We start from the raw sequence: 17,397 nt of genomic DNA, 5'->3' as shown, positions 1-17,397 counted from the left end.
TTTTATAGTGTTCATGTGTGGTATAAATTGGAATCTCTAGAACATAAAATACCAACAGAACCTGGGATTGTTTATTTTTGAGACAGGGGCTCGTTGAATAGACCAGGCTGGCTTTGCCTCTGCCTCCCAAGTGACTAAGGTTTAAAGGTATGCTCCACTGCACCTGGAAGAGAAATCTATGATTTTTTTTTTTCAAAATACTTTTGCCAGGTGCAACTTTCTGCAGAGATGGGCTATTGGAGGAGCCAGCATTGGCTTTATGGTGAATGCTGTAGTTACAAGCCAACTATTGGCATAATGACACGCACTTGCCCGTCTAATGGAAAGGGTCTAGCAGTCTGGTTGTCACTGCAGTACACAAACACACTTGTCCAGTAACTACGCTCAACTGTTACTTCTAGTAGTCTTGTTCCTGGTGTCATCTTTATGTTGAGCAGGGAAGCAAATACCTGTGAGAAAGAAAAGGCCTCATTCAGTGAGATGACAATGCTTTGAAAAGAAGGGACACGGGCTGGAGAGATGGCTCAGCCGTTAAAGGCTAGGCTCACAACCAAAAATATAAGAAAAGAAGGGACTTGGCATAAGAGACAAGATGAAATTGTTTGTTTAATGTCTGTTCTGGCTTTGTTTAATCCCAAGAGTAACCCGGAAGGTGTGGTCATGGTCTGCCCACCCCTGCTCTTTTCTCAGTGGAGTCCTGGCTCACTTCGACCATGCTGTCTGAGCATAACCAGCGGCTGGCACGTGTTTACCTTCTGCCTCTGTGGGGATTCATGGATTGGCACGTCACCCAACTCAGCTCGATGGCAGGGAGACTCCAGCAACAAACAAACACGAATGGGGCAGTAAGAACAGTTTCAAGGTAGAATTGTATATGATGGACCCAAGTTTCTAGTTGTCTTCTGTGTTTGTAGAAAGTAGGCAGAGTTCATAAAGCGATGTTTAGATTCATCAGCTCAGCAGCCTTGCCTACATCCCCCCCAACTTCCCCATGTCCCCATTCCTCCAAGAGTTCCTTGGCACAGCCATGTCCTGGCTGCTTTGCTCAGGATTTCCTCATATTCCTCCACCCTAATCTCTGTGTCTCCAGTCTGACTGTTTGCTTAATTCATTATCTCTCAAGACAAGCCTGATCCCTCCAGATGCCTTCTCAGATCTGAATAATCTTGGGTTCTTTTGCCAGAATTTTGTACATCAATGGTGCATTTGTTGAACGAATGAGAGACGGATGTGTGAATTTAAGTCTGTTCATTGGGACCTCAGAAAAATCTGTTCGCAAATGTCTGGGAAAGTCCTAGACAACGGGACACCAAGGAGCTTTGTGAAAACTCTGTCATAGGAACAGATCTGTCTTGAACCAGACTGTGATTTTAATCATGGAAACTCACAATATCCCTTTCAGCTTCTACTAACTAGAAATTTAACTTTTACCCAGGGATCATAGGCATTGTGCTGATTTATAATTCCCAATGTAATCACCTTAAATAACTCACTCTCACTGTGGACACCCACATTAGCCAGAAAAACCATGGCCATGTTAGGGAGATTTGATTTGTAGCCAAATCCGATTATATACTCTCGAGCAAACCTGGCAGAAATCCAACTGCTCCAGTTAAATAGACATTTAGCCACACTGTGCATTAGATATGCCTGGTAACCTCAGAAAAATACACTTGAATAGCAATGTTGGCTTCACATACTATAATATGATTGTAGGATAGAACAAAAACTTACTGGCAGCCAAATCATTGTGCTTTTGTCCAACATGTATTTGAAAATATACTTGATTGTGAGTCTATAAAAAAAAATCCCAGGAGATCTGTTATACTACTTACCAGAAAATAAGTATTATTTCAAAAACATTTATTTAAAACCAAATTAAAAGTGGACCTTCCTCCTTCTTGTTCCCTCTCCTAACTCCTCCATCCACTGGTCATTTTGATACAAACTGTTACACTTTTTAAAGACCTGTGCCTCTTAGAACATTCTAACCTTGGTTGTATAGTAATCCCCAGGGTTCTATCACCCACTGGACTGCGATTTCCTCTTCTTACTGAGTAAGAAGAAAGTCATTATTCTGGGTTATTCTCATTTTGAATTTCCCTTCTTGTTGCTGCCCCTCCTTCCCAAACACAGAGCTGCCCAAGTGCTGATTGGTTTGCTCAACTTGGAAGGCCTTAGTGCCTCCTCAGTGACACACCACAAGAAGCCAGATGACCTTTTAGCATAATTTTGATGAGAGTAAGCATTGTGTAGCAAAATCTTGGCTTCAAGTCTTACGATTTCTTATATACTTTTCTTGGACGGAGTTTCAAAGACCATTTCTAAGGCACAATATTACCCCAGAGGAGACAATTTAGGCACCCTCTTGGGGTCAATAGAACAAAATCAATTCTCCTGAACACTAATTTAAATTATTTAAGTGTAATGGCCAATTTTATAGTTTGTGATGTGTTTTTCTCCGTCTAGTTTTACGATTTGAATTCTTATGTTCAAGCTATGTGCTGTCTTAGTTACTTTTGCATGAATAAAGCTTTGTCCTTTCAAAATGCTTCTTTAAAGTCACAAAATGCCACCGACATCAGGTAGCATTCACTGAGAAACCCTGAGAAGGAACAACCCCATCCTGATTAAGAGTTTAAGGAACACATTAAGAACAGTGAAACAAACTCACCTCTCATTCACACAATGGAAACAAAGCTGTGAACGAGGAACAGAACTGCCACATATGGTGACAGTGTTAACACTTGTGTAAATAATGCTAACCTTTGTAATTGCTGTGCTGAGGGAGAGAAAAATGCTTCTATCGAACGCACAGAAATAAAATGCACAATTTTCCTCCTTTAACAGCAAACTTCTGCGCTATTTTGGGAACTGTGTTAATATGGCTGGTATTCCAGTGTTTAAAGCTGTGTTGACACCACCAAGTGCTATAATTTTAACTTGTTATTGTGAGACAGAAGCTGCCTCATTGATTTCTGTTTCATTCAAAACTGAATGTTTACCGATGGAGATGAAGCTAAATGAGCAGGAAAAAGAAAGAAGAAGACCTAAAATACTCTAACTAAGCCATTAGTTCGTGGTGTGAAAAGGATTTTAAAGGATTGTCTAAGTTCTGTTTACTCAACAAGATTTAGATAGAAGTGAGAAACTGTTTTAGCAAATTTAAAATAGGTTTCTCAGCATCCATTCAATTTTAATGCTGCTGAAACTGAAAAAGATTCCTTTACGAACTAAAGCAACACTGTTGTGTAACCTGCTATGAATGAGAGAGTTGGTGCTCTAAGAAGTGTGACTTCTTGGTTACATTGAGCGTTACATTAGGAACACTCCTCTGAATATGTTAAGTATTCAAACATCTCCCAGGTTATCCACAATCCACTTAAAGACTTTAAAGATCACTGTGGCAGACACAACTGAGAAGGATGTTACACTGTTTCTTCCTCCCATTTTATGAATGAGGGAAAGAGGGACAGAGAGTCAAGGTCTGTTTGAAACAGAACAGCTATTTAGTAGCACCGTAAACACATCTGGCTTCTGCTTTCCTGCTAAGCCAAAGTCAAATTTTTGAATGAAGTGTGTGTGCTTTGAAAAGTAAATTCATTCTAAAGGGCCAAAGTCACCACCCGTAATAATCACTTCTGGGTAGTTAACGCCCTTCCTCACATTGAATCTGAAGTAGGAGGCTATTGCTTTATTTCCAGTTAATCGTCAAAGAGGCAGAGCTATTTCTTAATGGCTAGGGTAACACTGGAAGCACCAGTACTACTTATAAGACAGAACACTTAGTGTGGAAAGCATTTTGTTAGAGAAGTACGTGGGAAAAACATAATTTGCAAGAGCTAGATGTTCTGAGAAGATGCCAACACTCACCTTATATCATGTTTTTCAAATAGTCTCTTAAAAACAGCTGTCTGTGTTGTGTGTGTGTGTGTGGTTTTTTTTTTTTTTTTTTTTTTTTTGGTTCTTTTTTTCTGGAGCTGGGGACCGAACCCAGGGCCTTGTGCTTCCTAGGTAAGCGATCTACCACTGAGCTAAATCCCCAGCCCCGTTGAGTGTGTTTTTGCCAAGGTATGGTATAGACAAGAGGAAGGCCATGGGAAGGTCTCCACTAAAGTCTAAGCTGGGTCCATTACTGGACTCTGCTCTGTCTGGTGGCTGTTAGTAAAAAGTGAAATGTTGGTCTGGTAACCAGAGCCTGGCTATACAACGGGTGAGTCAGAGCAGAGGGTACTAGGTTCCCACTTACTGATCCTCAGGGTAACTCCTCAGCAGGCAGAGAAAACTCCAGCAAACTGAACTCTAACACCCAAAGGCTTGATGCTCTGGTGCCTCTCATTAAATTGAACTAGGACAATAGACACCTTTCCGTTCATAACCTCCATGAACATACACAGTCCTGAAGAGAGGTGCTTGTGAATAAAGACTCTGGGCAGGATGTAACCTCCTGAACTTGAAGTTGATCTGCAAATGTAAAACTGTTGTGGACAAAGAATCCACCTTGCTTCTAACAGTAAGCAGATTTTTCTTTTTAAATTCAAACCAAACATGCTCTAAAGGGTTGGGGGATGGGGGAGGAAGGAGGTTGTCTGGGAGAACAGCAGAGACCTAAGCTTCTCCTGTTAGTTGTCACTAAATAGGCACACACACTTGGGGGGAAATCCTTATTTTCTTTTTTCTTTAAATCTGTTTAAAAGTCAATGAAAGATTCTTTTTAAAAATTATGAAAGGCAAACCCTTTTTGAGATGAAAAAGGATAGTGGAAGACCTGGGATCCCAGAATAATCTTTCTTAAATTGTGCAAAAAAATTTTTTGGTGTGCTTATGTGCACCTTTTTTTATGAGGGAGGGTATTATTTCCACTAGATCCTCAAAGACACTAGGTGATGGAAAAAGGGGAAGGCCAGAGGTTGAGACAATGAGGTCTCTAGATACTGATTTATCTGGTTGCAGACAGGATCAGCAGAGATCTTACTATGGCTAAAATCTGTCCCTCAAAGCCTTCTTGATTTATCTTGATGAAAAAAGGGAGGGGCGAATAAAATCAAACGGAGTTTATTCACAATAAGGATGTAAAATATTGGTGATTTCAAGAAATACTTTTTATACCAGTAGCTAATGAAAACCTATTTTAGGTAAGATCAGGTGCTGAGACATTTGTCCATTCACGCTGATTATTTTTAATATTTCTTTCTTTTTTGATTTAACTGGCTTGAAACAAAAGGCTTGGCTCCTCCTTCCAACCGGCTTTTTTTTTTTTTTCTTTTTCTTTTCTGATGCTTGAGTATGCTGTGAAATGATGATGGATTAGCTGCATTTCTATTTGAGGTAGTAATTATCATTTTATAAGGATTTGATTCCTGAGATATATTAATAGAAGCTATTTATCTAACACAATAACTAGTTGAAATTCAGAGAAAAGAGGAAAAATGACACCAGGAAACCCGAGGAGCTTGTAAAACAAGAGGTGCACACAGGAGAAAATGAGGACCTAAGATTAAACACCCAACTACTAACAAACCCTAAACAGAGAAAGTAGGAGGGACTATTTTAAATAGAGCAAAGGTAGCAACGAGAAATAAAGTGAAAATGATGAAAACATCACAGTTGAGCCTTTCCAAAAAACAAAAAACAAGCAAAAAAAAAAAAAAAAACCCGAAAAACTCAAGGCGTTGGATGGCCTCTTACTAATTAAGGTGAAGACAAGGCGAGGAGAAAACACTAGGGCTAGGGACGGTGCCTGTGATTATCAGACAAAACCCAAAAGCTCGGGGGAACGATCTTTTGTGGCAGAGACTCGCCAGGCAGCGAGGAATGCTGATCTTTCCTCAGACAAAATCCACAAGGTTTAACGTAAAAAGGACAAGAGTGGGTTTAAGCACCTGCCTTCTAACAGTTATTTTAGATAATTTTTGACGCTTCTTAATCACTCGTTTCCGGGTATACTGATCGGAAACAAGAGGGGCTCCTCCATCCCAAGGGAAGGTTAGCAGCATCCACAGGCAGGGACCGCTTGCGGTTAACCCTGAGGGCGCGGGCAGGAGCCCCTATCCTCAGACGAACCCTGGTCCTCAGGAGACCCCGCCTGCCCGCGAGCCCGAGCATCCTCCTCCCTGCTCTCTCATCCCATTCAAGAAAAATCCTGGGATTTCAGGAGCTGCACCCGCTTAGCCTCCCGGACGCCGCCGCCGCCGCCGCCGCCTCGGGGGTGTGCGTGTTGGGGTTGGGGGGGCCGCGCCTCATTAGACGCCGCGGATGGGGCGCGTCCCCGCCGGTCGCGCGAGCCTGTTGCCATGGTAATGCTCGCCCGGCCGCCCGAGGGGCCGGCGGGAATGCGGCGCGCTCTGGCAAGATGGCGTCCGCGAGGTCGCGGGGTGCGCGGTGAGCGCCGGCCGCCGTCGCTCCGCCCGGCCGGTCGCGCTTCAGGTCGGCCCGCCCGCGCGCGCCCCGCGGGCCCATGGCGGCGACAGGTGCGGGCGCGCGGCGGCTTGCCGGGCTGCCGCGGGCCGGGCGCGCCCCTCGCTAACGCGCGCGTAACTTTTCCTCGCCGCGGCCCCCCGCGGCCTCCGCGCCACGCCCCCCGGGCCGCCGCCCCGCCGAGGTGCCGTCTGCCGGCCGCCGCGGGAGCTAGGAGCGCCGGGAGGCGCGGCTCCACCATGGCCCTGACCCTGTTCGGTGAGTGCATTCCCCGGCTCCCCGCCGCGGGTGGGCCGCGCCCCGGAGCGGCGTGCGGGGCTAGCGGGGCGCGGGGCGGGCCGGCCGCCTTGTCGGGGCTCCTGGAGCGCGGCCCCGCGCGCCGCTCCCATTGTCTCCTCTCAGGCAGGGCCAATGGGCGTGAGCTCCGGGGCCAATCCTAGGGTCGAGGTGAACCCTCCGTGCCTCTCTCACATGCCAACTTGAGAGGGAAGTTGGCTAGTTGTTTGCAAACCAATTTTCCCCAAGGCGGTAAATAAAGAAAAAAGTTTATTATTATTATTATTTTGAACAAAATGCGAGAGCATCCCCAGCCTCTCAAGAATTGCCCCGTCCGTGTGTTGATTCCTGTTAGATTGTTGGGCATTTGGGGGGGTGGGGGGACGACTTGGTACATTGTATTGGAAATGAGAATAATATGTGAACTTAATTTGATATTGGTTAAAATTGAAAATGTATACTCCGAGGAAAGAGGACAGAAGAAAGTTGGCTACTGGAAGGTAACTGATCCAGCAGCATAATTTTGAGTTTGGCTGGGAAATGTTATTTTGTGGATGTAGTTATTTAACACTATTGTTTCAATGGCTAAGACAGTTTGCAATGACAATGGGTTGGGAAAAAGCACTGAAAAGGTACATTGTTTTCTTTTACAAAAACAGACCTTGGTACATCATTTCAAGAGAACTCAGTATGTCAGAACTTAGGTTTGTAAAGAATTCAGTTTTTCAAAGTAGCGAGGTACGATGATGTATTAGCGACAACCACGAGCACATTTCTCACAAGTTATTCAGCATATCCAATTTCCAGTTACGTTTTAATTATGTCATCTGACCAGGCACAGTTATGTTGTCACATACCATAAATGCTTTTTGTTGTAAATACCTCAAATGAATTCAGCTGCTGGCATGTTACTTCTGTTTCTTCTTTTCCTGAAAAATAATATCTTTACCTTACCTTGTATTTAATCTGCACTATTTAGTGGAAATGGGGACTTTTTGTATAAAGGTTACAAATGATAGAAGGCTTAGCTGATGTTTTCTTCAGAAGCAATGGCTGTAGCTGGTTAGCAACTGTTGCAGCTAATGCACAGCAGTAAGAGTTCCAGAGGAAATCCTCAGACTTTATCCCAACAGTTGATCTGTCCTAGTTTCTAATGAGATATTCTGCATTTTTTAAGGATTTCTTTTTTTTTTTTTTTTTTTTTTTTGGTTCTTTTTTTCGGAGCTGGGGACCGAACCCAGGGCCTTGCGCTTCCTAGGTAAGCGCTCTACCACTGAGCTAAATCCCCAGCCCTTTTTTTAAGGATTTCAAAAGTAAATTGTACTCATCTAGTATTTTCTAGAACATTGACATTCCTGATAACTAAGGCAGTTAAACTGGGGAAGCAATACTCTTTTAAAAGGATTCCTAGCTTGTTAAGCCTTTACCTAGGTGGAAATAGTAAAAGAAAGAGTGTGGAATTCTACCCGCGTGGAAAACTGCTCCCATCCCTCAGCAGGAATGACTTGGTTTCTGTGTTCTGATATGTGCTGTGGGAGAGAGTTCAGTTTACCTGAATGCACTCTGCTACACTGTGAATGTAGCATACCTCTGAACAGAAGTAGGGGTGGGTTAGAGAGAGGGGGTGGGGCGGGGACTGAGAGAAACTGAGAGACTCTTACTCTGTAGCCTAGGTTTGCCTAGAATTTACTCAGTAGCCCATGGGCTAGGATTATAAGGCTGAGCCACCACACCCACTTTTTTTTTGTAGCGATGGAGCAGCAGCTGTTTTTAACAGTGCCTGTTGCAGACCAGGCCAGTCTCCTGTGTGGGCTGTCTGTTTGCTAAATGTAGATGCTTTTGTCCATGTCCAGGGTGAAAGGGAATTTAAAGGGACACTCAGTGATTCTCTTGGGTGCATACTGAAGTTTGAGAGATACTGAATTACAGGTAAATACTAGGGGTTGGATCTAATTGGTTCAGTTCACAAAAACATTTTTTGCATATGTGAAGAGAAGTATCCAAGAGTTAGAGAAGGACTTCTTGTCTTTAGTTCAGTCTTCTTGGAGGAGAGAGGGGAAGTGCCATGCCTTCTCTCATGCTATGCCCTAGCCTATTTTTCTTTCTTTCTTTTTTTTTTTCCTGTTTTTGTTTTGTTTTTGAGACAAGGCCTTGAACTCAGCCATCCTCCTGCCTTAGCCTCTTGAATGCTGAGACTCCAGTTGAGTTCATCTTGGTGACCAACTGAGAGGAGAGTGGTAAGGGTCTGTGAGATGGTGATGAAGATGTGGGGATGAGGAACCAAGTTAGATGAGTGTGCTCTGTCAGTCTCAGGGCAGAGCTCGTCAGTTGGGACCTTCGACTTCCCAGAACAACCACTGCTGCCTGTCTTAAGGATCTTGGACTGTACTCCAAGAGTGTAGTCCAGTTTTCAACTTGTGTTGTAAATTTTCATTCACACTTTTTGTTGATGTATGTAATATTTGTATTGGTAATTACTAGAACTTAATTTAGAAGCTCTTATTTAGTGTTTTTGTGTGTATATGTATACCTATTTTTAAAAAGATTTATCATTTATTTTATGTATATGAATACACTGTAGCTGTCTTCAGACACACTAGATGAGGGCATCAGGTCTCATTACAAATGGTTGTGAGCCACCATGTGGTTGCTGGGAATTGGACTCAGGACCTCTGGAAGAGCGATCAGCGTTCTTAACCACTGAGCCATCTCTCCAGCCCCATGTACACCTACTTTTGAGTATGCAGTTCATGTGTGTTTGTATGTGTGTATGCACATATTCGTGTGTATGTGTTTATGTGAAGGTCAGAGGTCAACCTCAGGTGTCATTCCTTGGGAAACATCCTCTGTGATTATGTATTTGTACCACTGTGCATTTAAAACCTCAGTGTAGTTCCTCAGGTTCCTTTTACTTTTTGTTTAAGCAGGGTCTTTCATGAGCTGGAACTTTGCCCGAGTTGGCCAGCAGCTCGAGCCATCTGTCTATTTCTGCTTTCCCCATGGGATTTGAGGGTCTGAATTCAGGATAAACATGAAGACCTGACTCCTGAGAGACAAGAGCTTTACCTAATGAACCATCTCTCAGCTCTACCTTTCAGTGTGTGTGTGTGTGTGTGTGTGTGTGTGTGTGTGTGTGTGTGTGTGTGGTATTTGTGTTTGCATGTAACCTCCTGTTCATTCACATGTGGCAGTCAGAGGGTGTCTTCCTTAATCTCTTTCCAATGTATATTCTAAGGCAGTCTCTCACTGAACCTGGAGCTCACTGTTTCAGTTAGAGTGACACACAACCTCCACCGTACCCCAGTTCTTCCTAGTGCTGGGACTACAGGTGTGTGTTGTTACACAGCCTTTTCATGGGTGCTGGGGATCCAAACTCAGATCCTTATACTTGTCCTACAAGCACTTTATCCATTTTTTCTCACGTTACCACTTTCCCCAGCTCCCTATCTTTAATTTTGAGACAGAGTCTCTCACTGGGATTCTGGGTTTGCTATGTAGGCTGAACTGGCTAGCCAGAAAGCCAGTGTCACTAGCCTCCATTCTTGACTTTTTGATGTGGATGCAGGGGATTGAAATCAGGTTCTTATTCTTTTGGAACAGGCACTTTACCTACTGTCTCCAACCCTAAAGTTTCACTTCCATTTTTTATTTTTTGTTTTTGTTTGTTTTGGCTTTTCTTTTTGAGACAGGGTTTCTTTGTGTAGCCCTGGCTATCCTGGAACTAGCTCTGTAGACCAGACTGGCCTTAAACTCAGAGAATTTTCTACTTCTGTCCCCCAAGTGCTAGGATTAAAAGAGTGTGTCACCATGCCCATCACTTTCATTTTTAAAACTCATATATACATTGAAAATGTTTATTTTGAAAATTCATAGATTCGAAACTTTCTCTTAACCTTCCAAATGAATCCATGTTTCAGTATCAGTCTTGATACATTTTATTTTATTTTGAAATTAAATTTGCTTACGTATAGGAGAGGAAGGCAAGAGGGTCGTGTTAGGGTGCCTGTGTGGAGGTCAGAGGACCCCTTTTAGAACTTGGTTCTCCCTTTCAACCATGAGTCCTGGGGTTTGAACTCCTGTCAAGAGGCTTGGCAGTTAATACAGCTGAGTAGCTGTTTTACTGGTGCAAAGTTAGGTTTTGTTTTCTTTTATATTTGGGGTTGAACCTAAGACCTCTCTCTTGTGCTAGGCAAACATTCTTCAACTGAGTCACATCTCCAGCGAGACACAGTTTTTAAAATCTGAAAGTCAAATATGTTTCTGCAGACTCACCCTACTGGCTTTGCTCGTTTGATCTACAAACCTATTGCTACAGTGTGCAGGATGTGGTGCCTTCTTTGTTACTGTCTTTCTTAGGACTCTAGTGCATAGCTGAAGTTCACTCACCCTGCTCTGTAGTCAGTAATGTGCACCTTGGACAGTTTGCTAGAATCTACCATAGGGAAGTGCTTATTTCCTAGTAATCACTCAGATAATAGGAAAGTCTGAGATCATCTGATATAGACCTTTTTGCTGCTGTGCATGACTGCATGTTGTGTCAGGCCACATCTGTAAAGCCATAGTTGGCAGAACTGGGTGAATTACCATGCTATCAGGTCATCCTTTGGCAGGAAAATCATCATTTATAGCTTAAGGGACTGTGGTTTTTACCAGGCCAGTGATGAGTCTGGGAGCTCAATACAGTTCCCTACCCAACTGAACCTTGAACAGTGCTTGTCTCTAGGAACTGGATAGTTGGTGATAGGACTGCTTCACCTCCATTCTTCACCAACATTATAATCCTAAGTCACCTGTAAAGTACTTTCTTACCATCTGTGAAGGTTTGAAGGAGACTGGCCCCCAGAAGCTCATATACATGCACGCATGCACATGAATGAATGAATACCTGCTTAGTTGGTGAAACTATTTGGGAAGGATTTGAAGGAGTGGCCTTGTTGGAGGTGTGGTATCACTGGGGGCAGGATTTGAAATTTTAAGACTTGTACCATTCTCAACGTGTTCTCTTGTAGTTGTGAATTAAGATGTAAGGTCTCAGCTGTTCCTACTACCATACCTTTGCTCTGTCATCACAAACCCTAACCCTCCGAAAGTGTAATTTTAAATTACCCCCCCTTCCTCTCTCTGTGTGTATGTGCTTTGTTTTTCAAGAGAGGGTTTCTATACCTTGGTCGTGGTGTCTTACAACATCAGTAGAAAAGTCCTTAGATAGAAACTGGTACCAGGGAATGGGCTATTACCAAGTCAGGCCTGGCCCTGCCGTTTATTAGTGGGATGTGGAAGACTTTGGCTAAGAAATTGAGTGAACACTCTAAGTGGATCTTAGTGGTCTGGAAAGACAGTAGTGCAGATAGCAATGTGGACCACAGAAGCCCAGCTTGAGGTTTCAGGGGAGAACAATATTAGTGACTGGGCTAGAAAACATTCTTGTTATATTTTGGCAATGAATGTGGCTGCTTTCTGCCCTTGTCCTGTGTCTGCCTGAGGCTAAATTGAAAAGTGTTTGATTAATTTCCTTGCTGGGGGAGATTTCAAGACAGCCAACTACGGACAGCACCACATGGTTGTTAGTAATCACTATTATGCAGGTTTACCTAAAAATGAGCAGGCTGGGCAAAAAGAAATACAAACTGTAGTTTGAGGAGAAAATCACACCATGAAATTTATGGAATCCAAAGCTAGAAGAGATGAGAAGATTAAAGAAAGGCCTAATCTAGGGGATTGGGGATTTAGCTCAGTGGTAGAGCAAGCAAGGCCCTGGGTTCGGTCCCCAGCTCTGAAAAAAAAGGAAAAAAAAAAAAAAAAAAGGAAAAAAAAAAAAAGGAAAAAAAAAAAAAAAAGAAAGGCCTGATCTGAAATGGAACAGAGGGAGTGATGACCTCAGGGCAAGACCCTGTGGAGTTAAGCTTCTAGAGGAATTTCCTGCTCCTAAAAAACAATGGAGAAAAGCTTTTGCAAATGTGATTCAGGAGAGCCGCTGGAACCAGGGATATGGCAGGGAGTCCCAGCATGGAGGTCCGGAGAGGCCCTGTTTATGAAGTCTTCAAACAAAGCCCAGATAATGTTGGAGACACCAAGATGTTGAAGATGTCAGAGCCCTGGGATCTCTTCTGAGGAGAGCTTCAAACAGAGTGTGGAACCAGTCCATGAGAAAGAAGTGTTTTAGTAAATGTAGAAGGGCAGGGCCATTTGAGCTCTTTGGTATCAGACATGGAGCTATAACAGTGGTAAAACTGTTGGGTTGTGACTCCTTTGGAGGTCAAATGGCCCTTTCACAGGGGTCATGTATCACATGTATCATATATCACATGTATCATACACATATATTCATAACAGTAGTAAAATTGTAGTTATGAAGTAGCAACAAAAATAATTTGATGGTTGGGAGTCACCACAATATGAGGAACTGTATTAAAGGGTGACAGCATTGAGGAGATTGAGAACCACTGAACTATAGGATTTGGAGTTTGCCTTGCTAGTTTTTGATCTTGCTTTGGTTCAGTATTTTCTTCCTATGCCCTGATTCCTCTGTTTTGAGGTGGTAAAATGTATTCTGTTCCATTGTTCCATAATTTGCTGTTTAATTTTACAGGGCCTACAGTTAAGATATTGCTTTTAGTCTGAGAACACTTTTAAAAATTGTTGAGACTGAAAGAGATGGTAGGGATCTTGAGAGTTGGACAGAATGAATTTTACGTAGTCTGACTACAAACCTGTCGGGGATAGGCTGTGGGATGTGGTGGTTTGAATGAGAATGGCTCCCATAGGCTCAGATATTTGCAGGCTTGGTTTCCAGTTGATGGAACTGTTTTGGGAAGGATTCGGAGGTATGGCTTTTTTGAGGAAGTGGGTCACTGGGGTCCCAAATTAAACAAATGAAAATGACATGGTGTTTTGTCATAGTAATAGAAAAGTTACTAAGTTACTATTTCTCAGTCCTTTACCACAGAAAACTTTCATTGTCTTAGTTTGTGTAGCATTTGTCACTGTCCTGACACTGCTCTGTAGAAGTCCTTCCAAGAAGTTGAATAGGAATGGGGTGTGTGTGTGGGGGGGGGGTGCATGATGTACTTAGCAACTTTTGACTGTCCTGAAGTTAAAGGACAGGCTAGCTGAGTGCTTTCAGTATGATCTCTGTGACCAAAAGCTAATTTTGAAGAAACTTTCACTTACTTTACTGTCTGCTGACACTTCTTAGATGTACATGTTTTATGCGTGAGTGTTCTGTCTGCATGTATATGTGTGCATGCCTGGTGCCTGTGGATGTCAAGAGAAGGCAGCTGAACCATTTGATCTGAGGTTGTAGATGGTTGTGAGCTGCCTAGTAGATGAGGGGAACTGAGTCTGGGTTCTCGGTAAGAACACTGAGCACACTTAACTCTGAACTCTCTCTTATTCGGTTTTCAAATTTGTCTTTTAACCTGGTATAATGTAAAAGAGTGAAAAAAATCATATTGCTAACTGGGCAGTGGTGGCTCACGCCTTTAATCCCAGTACCCTGGAGGCAGAGTGCTCTTAATTTGAGGCTACTCTGGTCTACAGAGCTCGTTCTAGGACAGTCAGGGCTATACAGAGAAATCCTGTCTTGGAAAACTGGAAAAAAAATGATAGTTCATAGTAGTTACAATTGATGTTGGCCATCTGTGCAATATGTAAAGGAATATTGATGACACACCTCTGCTCCTTCAGGTTACCCTTTTATAACTAGCTCAGCCTTTGGAGATGTGTCCCAGTTAACAAAAAGTTAAGATTTGTTGTTAAGGAAAAAATGTTTTAACTTTTTTACATCTATTTTTGTAGTTTCTGCCTTAACATTACTCTTTCCACATAGACATTTATTTTCTCTGTTGTTCTCTGTGTGAAAATTTAGTGGCATCAGAGGCATACATCAGACTGTGCATTTTCTTAGGATCTGCAGATCTGATTCATACATAAAAGAGAGGAAGCAGCTAGGAGTCATGGTGTACTCTTGTAATCCCAGGACATGAGAGTCTGAGGCAGGAAGATTACCAGGAGCTCTAGGCTAGTCTAGATTACTTGGTGAACCCTGTTTCACAAAGGAAGGCCCAAATTATTTGTCTTTTAATTTTGAGCTCCAAAAGTTACTTCTATATTTTAGACCGATTTAAAGCAGTTAAAAGAAATATGGTAGAAAAATAGTTTTGATCTATACATATATACATATGTACATACATACACGTGTGTGTGTGTGTGTGTGTGTGTGTGTGTGTGTGTGTGTGTGTGTGTGTGGTGTAAGGTTATTGTCCAGAAGAGATGGCATAAGCAAAATAATTGTTGATCTCTTTAACCAGGTTGGTGCAATGTGGGATTGCGCTCTGCTGTTGCCCTCCTCTTGAGACGTCTGAGTGAAAGAGGACCTGGCTGGGCTGAGCTGCTGCAGCTTTTCTCAGTCTCTCTACACCGGTCTCCTGCGTGGGACTGAGGGTGCTGTTTGAATCTCACATGCGGGGTCAGCACCTTTAGCAACTTTATCCACCACAGCATGTAACAAAACCACCGAACTGTCTGTGTAAAACCGCAAGTCTCTCATTCTTAGAAATTGTATCTGTAACCTGCCTGTCTGCCTTTCTTCCTTCCTTCCTTCCTTCCTTCCTTCCTTCCTTTCTTTCTTTCTTTCTTTCTTTCTTTCTTTCTTTCTTTCTTTCTTTCTTTCTTTCTTAAAGTGCTTGTTTTTGAGCTAACCTTTTTCTTCAGTCTAAGTGCTGGGATTACAGACATCCAGATGGTTAATTTTTATTAGTTGACAAAAATCTTTTTTTTTCTTTTTGTTTGTTTGTTTGTTTGTTTTTCAAGACAGAGTTTTTCTGTGTTTAGTCCTGGTTATCCTGGAACTCCTTCTGTAGACCAGGCTGGCATTAAACTGACAGAGATTGGGGTTGGGGATTTAGCTCAGTGGTATAGCGCTTGCCTAGCAAGCTCAAGGCCCTGGGTTCGGTCCCAGCTCCAGGAAAAAAAAAACAAAAAAAACAAAAAAAACTGACAGAGATCCACTTGTCTCTGCCTCCTGAGTTTTGGGTTTAAAGGAATGCACCACTTTTTTCCGTCCATCTGTCCGTCTTCCATCCTTCCTTCCTTCCTTCCTTCCTTCCTTCCTTCCTCCCTCCCTCCCTCCCTCCCTCCCTCCCTTCCTTCCTTTTTTTGGTTGGTTGATGTAAATCTTATTCTTTATTTTATTTGTGTCATTAAGTGTGTGTTCCTAAGCTTCATGTGCACACTGTAGCACACATGTGCAGGTCAGAATCAGTTCTCACCTTCTACCATGTGTTTTCGGGGCTCAAACTCTGGTCCTCAGTCTTGGTGGCAAATGACCTTACCTGCCAAGCCATCTTGCTGGGTTAATTGTTACTCTTAAATGAGAGAAAGATAGGGAGGAAATAGCAGGACAGGGCGACCATATTAAACATTGAAAAACCATGTTTATAAAACCATATCTGACAAAGTTATAATTTACATTCATCCTTTGACTTTCTGTTACAAAAGCAGTTACTTCTTTACACCCTAAAAACACACTGTAGCAACACTCCCAAGGGTTGAATGTTAAATAGGATGTGAAGTAGATTTCAGTAAAGTTCTGATTAGTAAAAGACTGAGTTTAAAAACATAAACTGTGAAATGAAAGGAAAATTTACACACACACACACACACACACACACACACACACACACACGTCAGACAGTCTTGTGTAGCTCAGGCCCATCTCAAACCATGCAGTCAGTTCTCAGGTGTCTGACTTCTGTCTCTCAGGCAGTGGGATTACAGGTGTGTGGATGTCTCTTCACTGTAAAACACACTGCAGTAGCATTAGGATGGCTTTATATCCAAGGACCTCGAAGAAAATTTCTCATTTGTGGATCATTTTTTCCTTTCCCCAAAGAACAGAAATACCCTGTGTGTTTTGAGTGGTTGTTTTAAGTTGAGAAGAGGGTGGCTTCTTGAGAGTTAAGGTGTCCGCTGTGATTTGTGGAGCAGAGACAGTGAGTCAGAGCAAGGGCCTGGTGTGGCTCTCAGCCACCTCATTGTTCTGCAGGTGATCTCAGAGGTGCTCCTCTCTCTCTCCGGACATCACCTTTCACTTTTAGATTGCAAATATCTCTTGATGTGAGGCAGGACTACAGAGGATGCAGTCCGTGAACTATCATAACTAGAATAGATTTTTCTGAACACAGACTTGACATTTGGAAAACTGAATGGGTCCCTTAGGCTCTGTTAGCAGCTACACACCTTCCTGCTGTCCTGTTTCTCACGTCAGTACTCAGCCTTCAGCCTGGACCACATGTCCCACGTTCCTTCTGTTCCTGCCTTTGATGCATACCTTGTGCCCGGCTGCATAACAGCTGTGAAATTAGTTTTGTAGAGGTGACTTTAGGATTGTAGTGACTTGGTTAGGTGGGAAGGACAACAGGTGAGTGCTGTAAATGTCTAAGGGCTATGCTTGGTTGAGAGTTTCTTCTGTACGACAAAAAACTATGGCATGACAGTAAAGCTGAGGTGTGATGTTTGTATTCTACCTGTGGAGAATACATGTTAATTCCGCATGTAGCTTGACATATTTTCATTTATAGTCCAAGGATCTTGTCAGGGTAAGACAGAAGACAGGGCAAGTATGAAGGAACTGCATTGTAAGAGAAAAGAAAGCAGTTTTATTAAGAGGGTAAGGCATTACTAAGAAGGGTTTATGGAATGTGG

General features: G+C 42.8%; 1 protein-coding gene and 1 long non-coding RNA gene across 5 annotated transcripts in view; one reads left to right on the top strand and one right to left on the bottom strand.

Annotated features, from left to right (window-relative positions):
• LOC120101570 (uncharacterized) lies at positions 1–6,274 on the bottom strand. Of its 2 annotated transcripts, XR_005502239.2 has the most exons (3): positions 4,250–6,274; positions 1,735–1,795; positions 1–449 (listed from the first exon to the last, which is right to left on the bottom strand). It is a non-coding gene; the product is annotated as an uncharacterized LOC120101570 (long non-coding RNA). The 2 variants fall into 2 exon arrangements; XR_010064827.1 differs by having other exon boundaries at positions 1,735–6,274.
• The window catches only part of Chn1 (chimerin 1), a 166,712-nt gene continuing 155,566 nt past the window's right edge, over positions 6,252–17,397 (top strand). Inside the window, exon 1 of one of the 3 annotated variants that reach the window (XR_010064703.1) lies at positions 6,252–6,675. Coding sequence is in view for 2 of the 3 variants with exons in the window: in NM_001399177.1 (NP_001386106.1) it covers positions 6,657–6,675 (19 nt within the window). In the remaining variant the exon portion in view is untranslated. Of the gene's footprint in view, positions 6,676–15,006; positions 15,161–17,397 lie in introns of those variants that run through there. The other 2 variants (NM_001399177.1, XM_039105973.2) reach the window with 2 other exon arrangements.

The sequence above is a fragment of the Rattus norvegicus genome, chromosome 3, assembly GCF_036323735.1.
Source record: "Rattus norvegicus strain BN/NHsdMcwi chromosome 3, GRCr8, whole genome shotgun sequence".
Taxonomy (NCBI): Eukaryota; Metazoa; Chordata; class Mammalia; order Rodentia; family Muridae; genus Rattus; species Rattus norvegicus.
The sequence above is the reverse complement of the archived record's forward strand: the minus strand, read 5'-3'. Positions and strand labels throughout refer to the sequence as shown.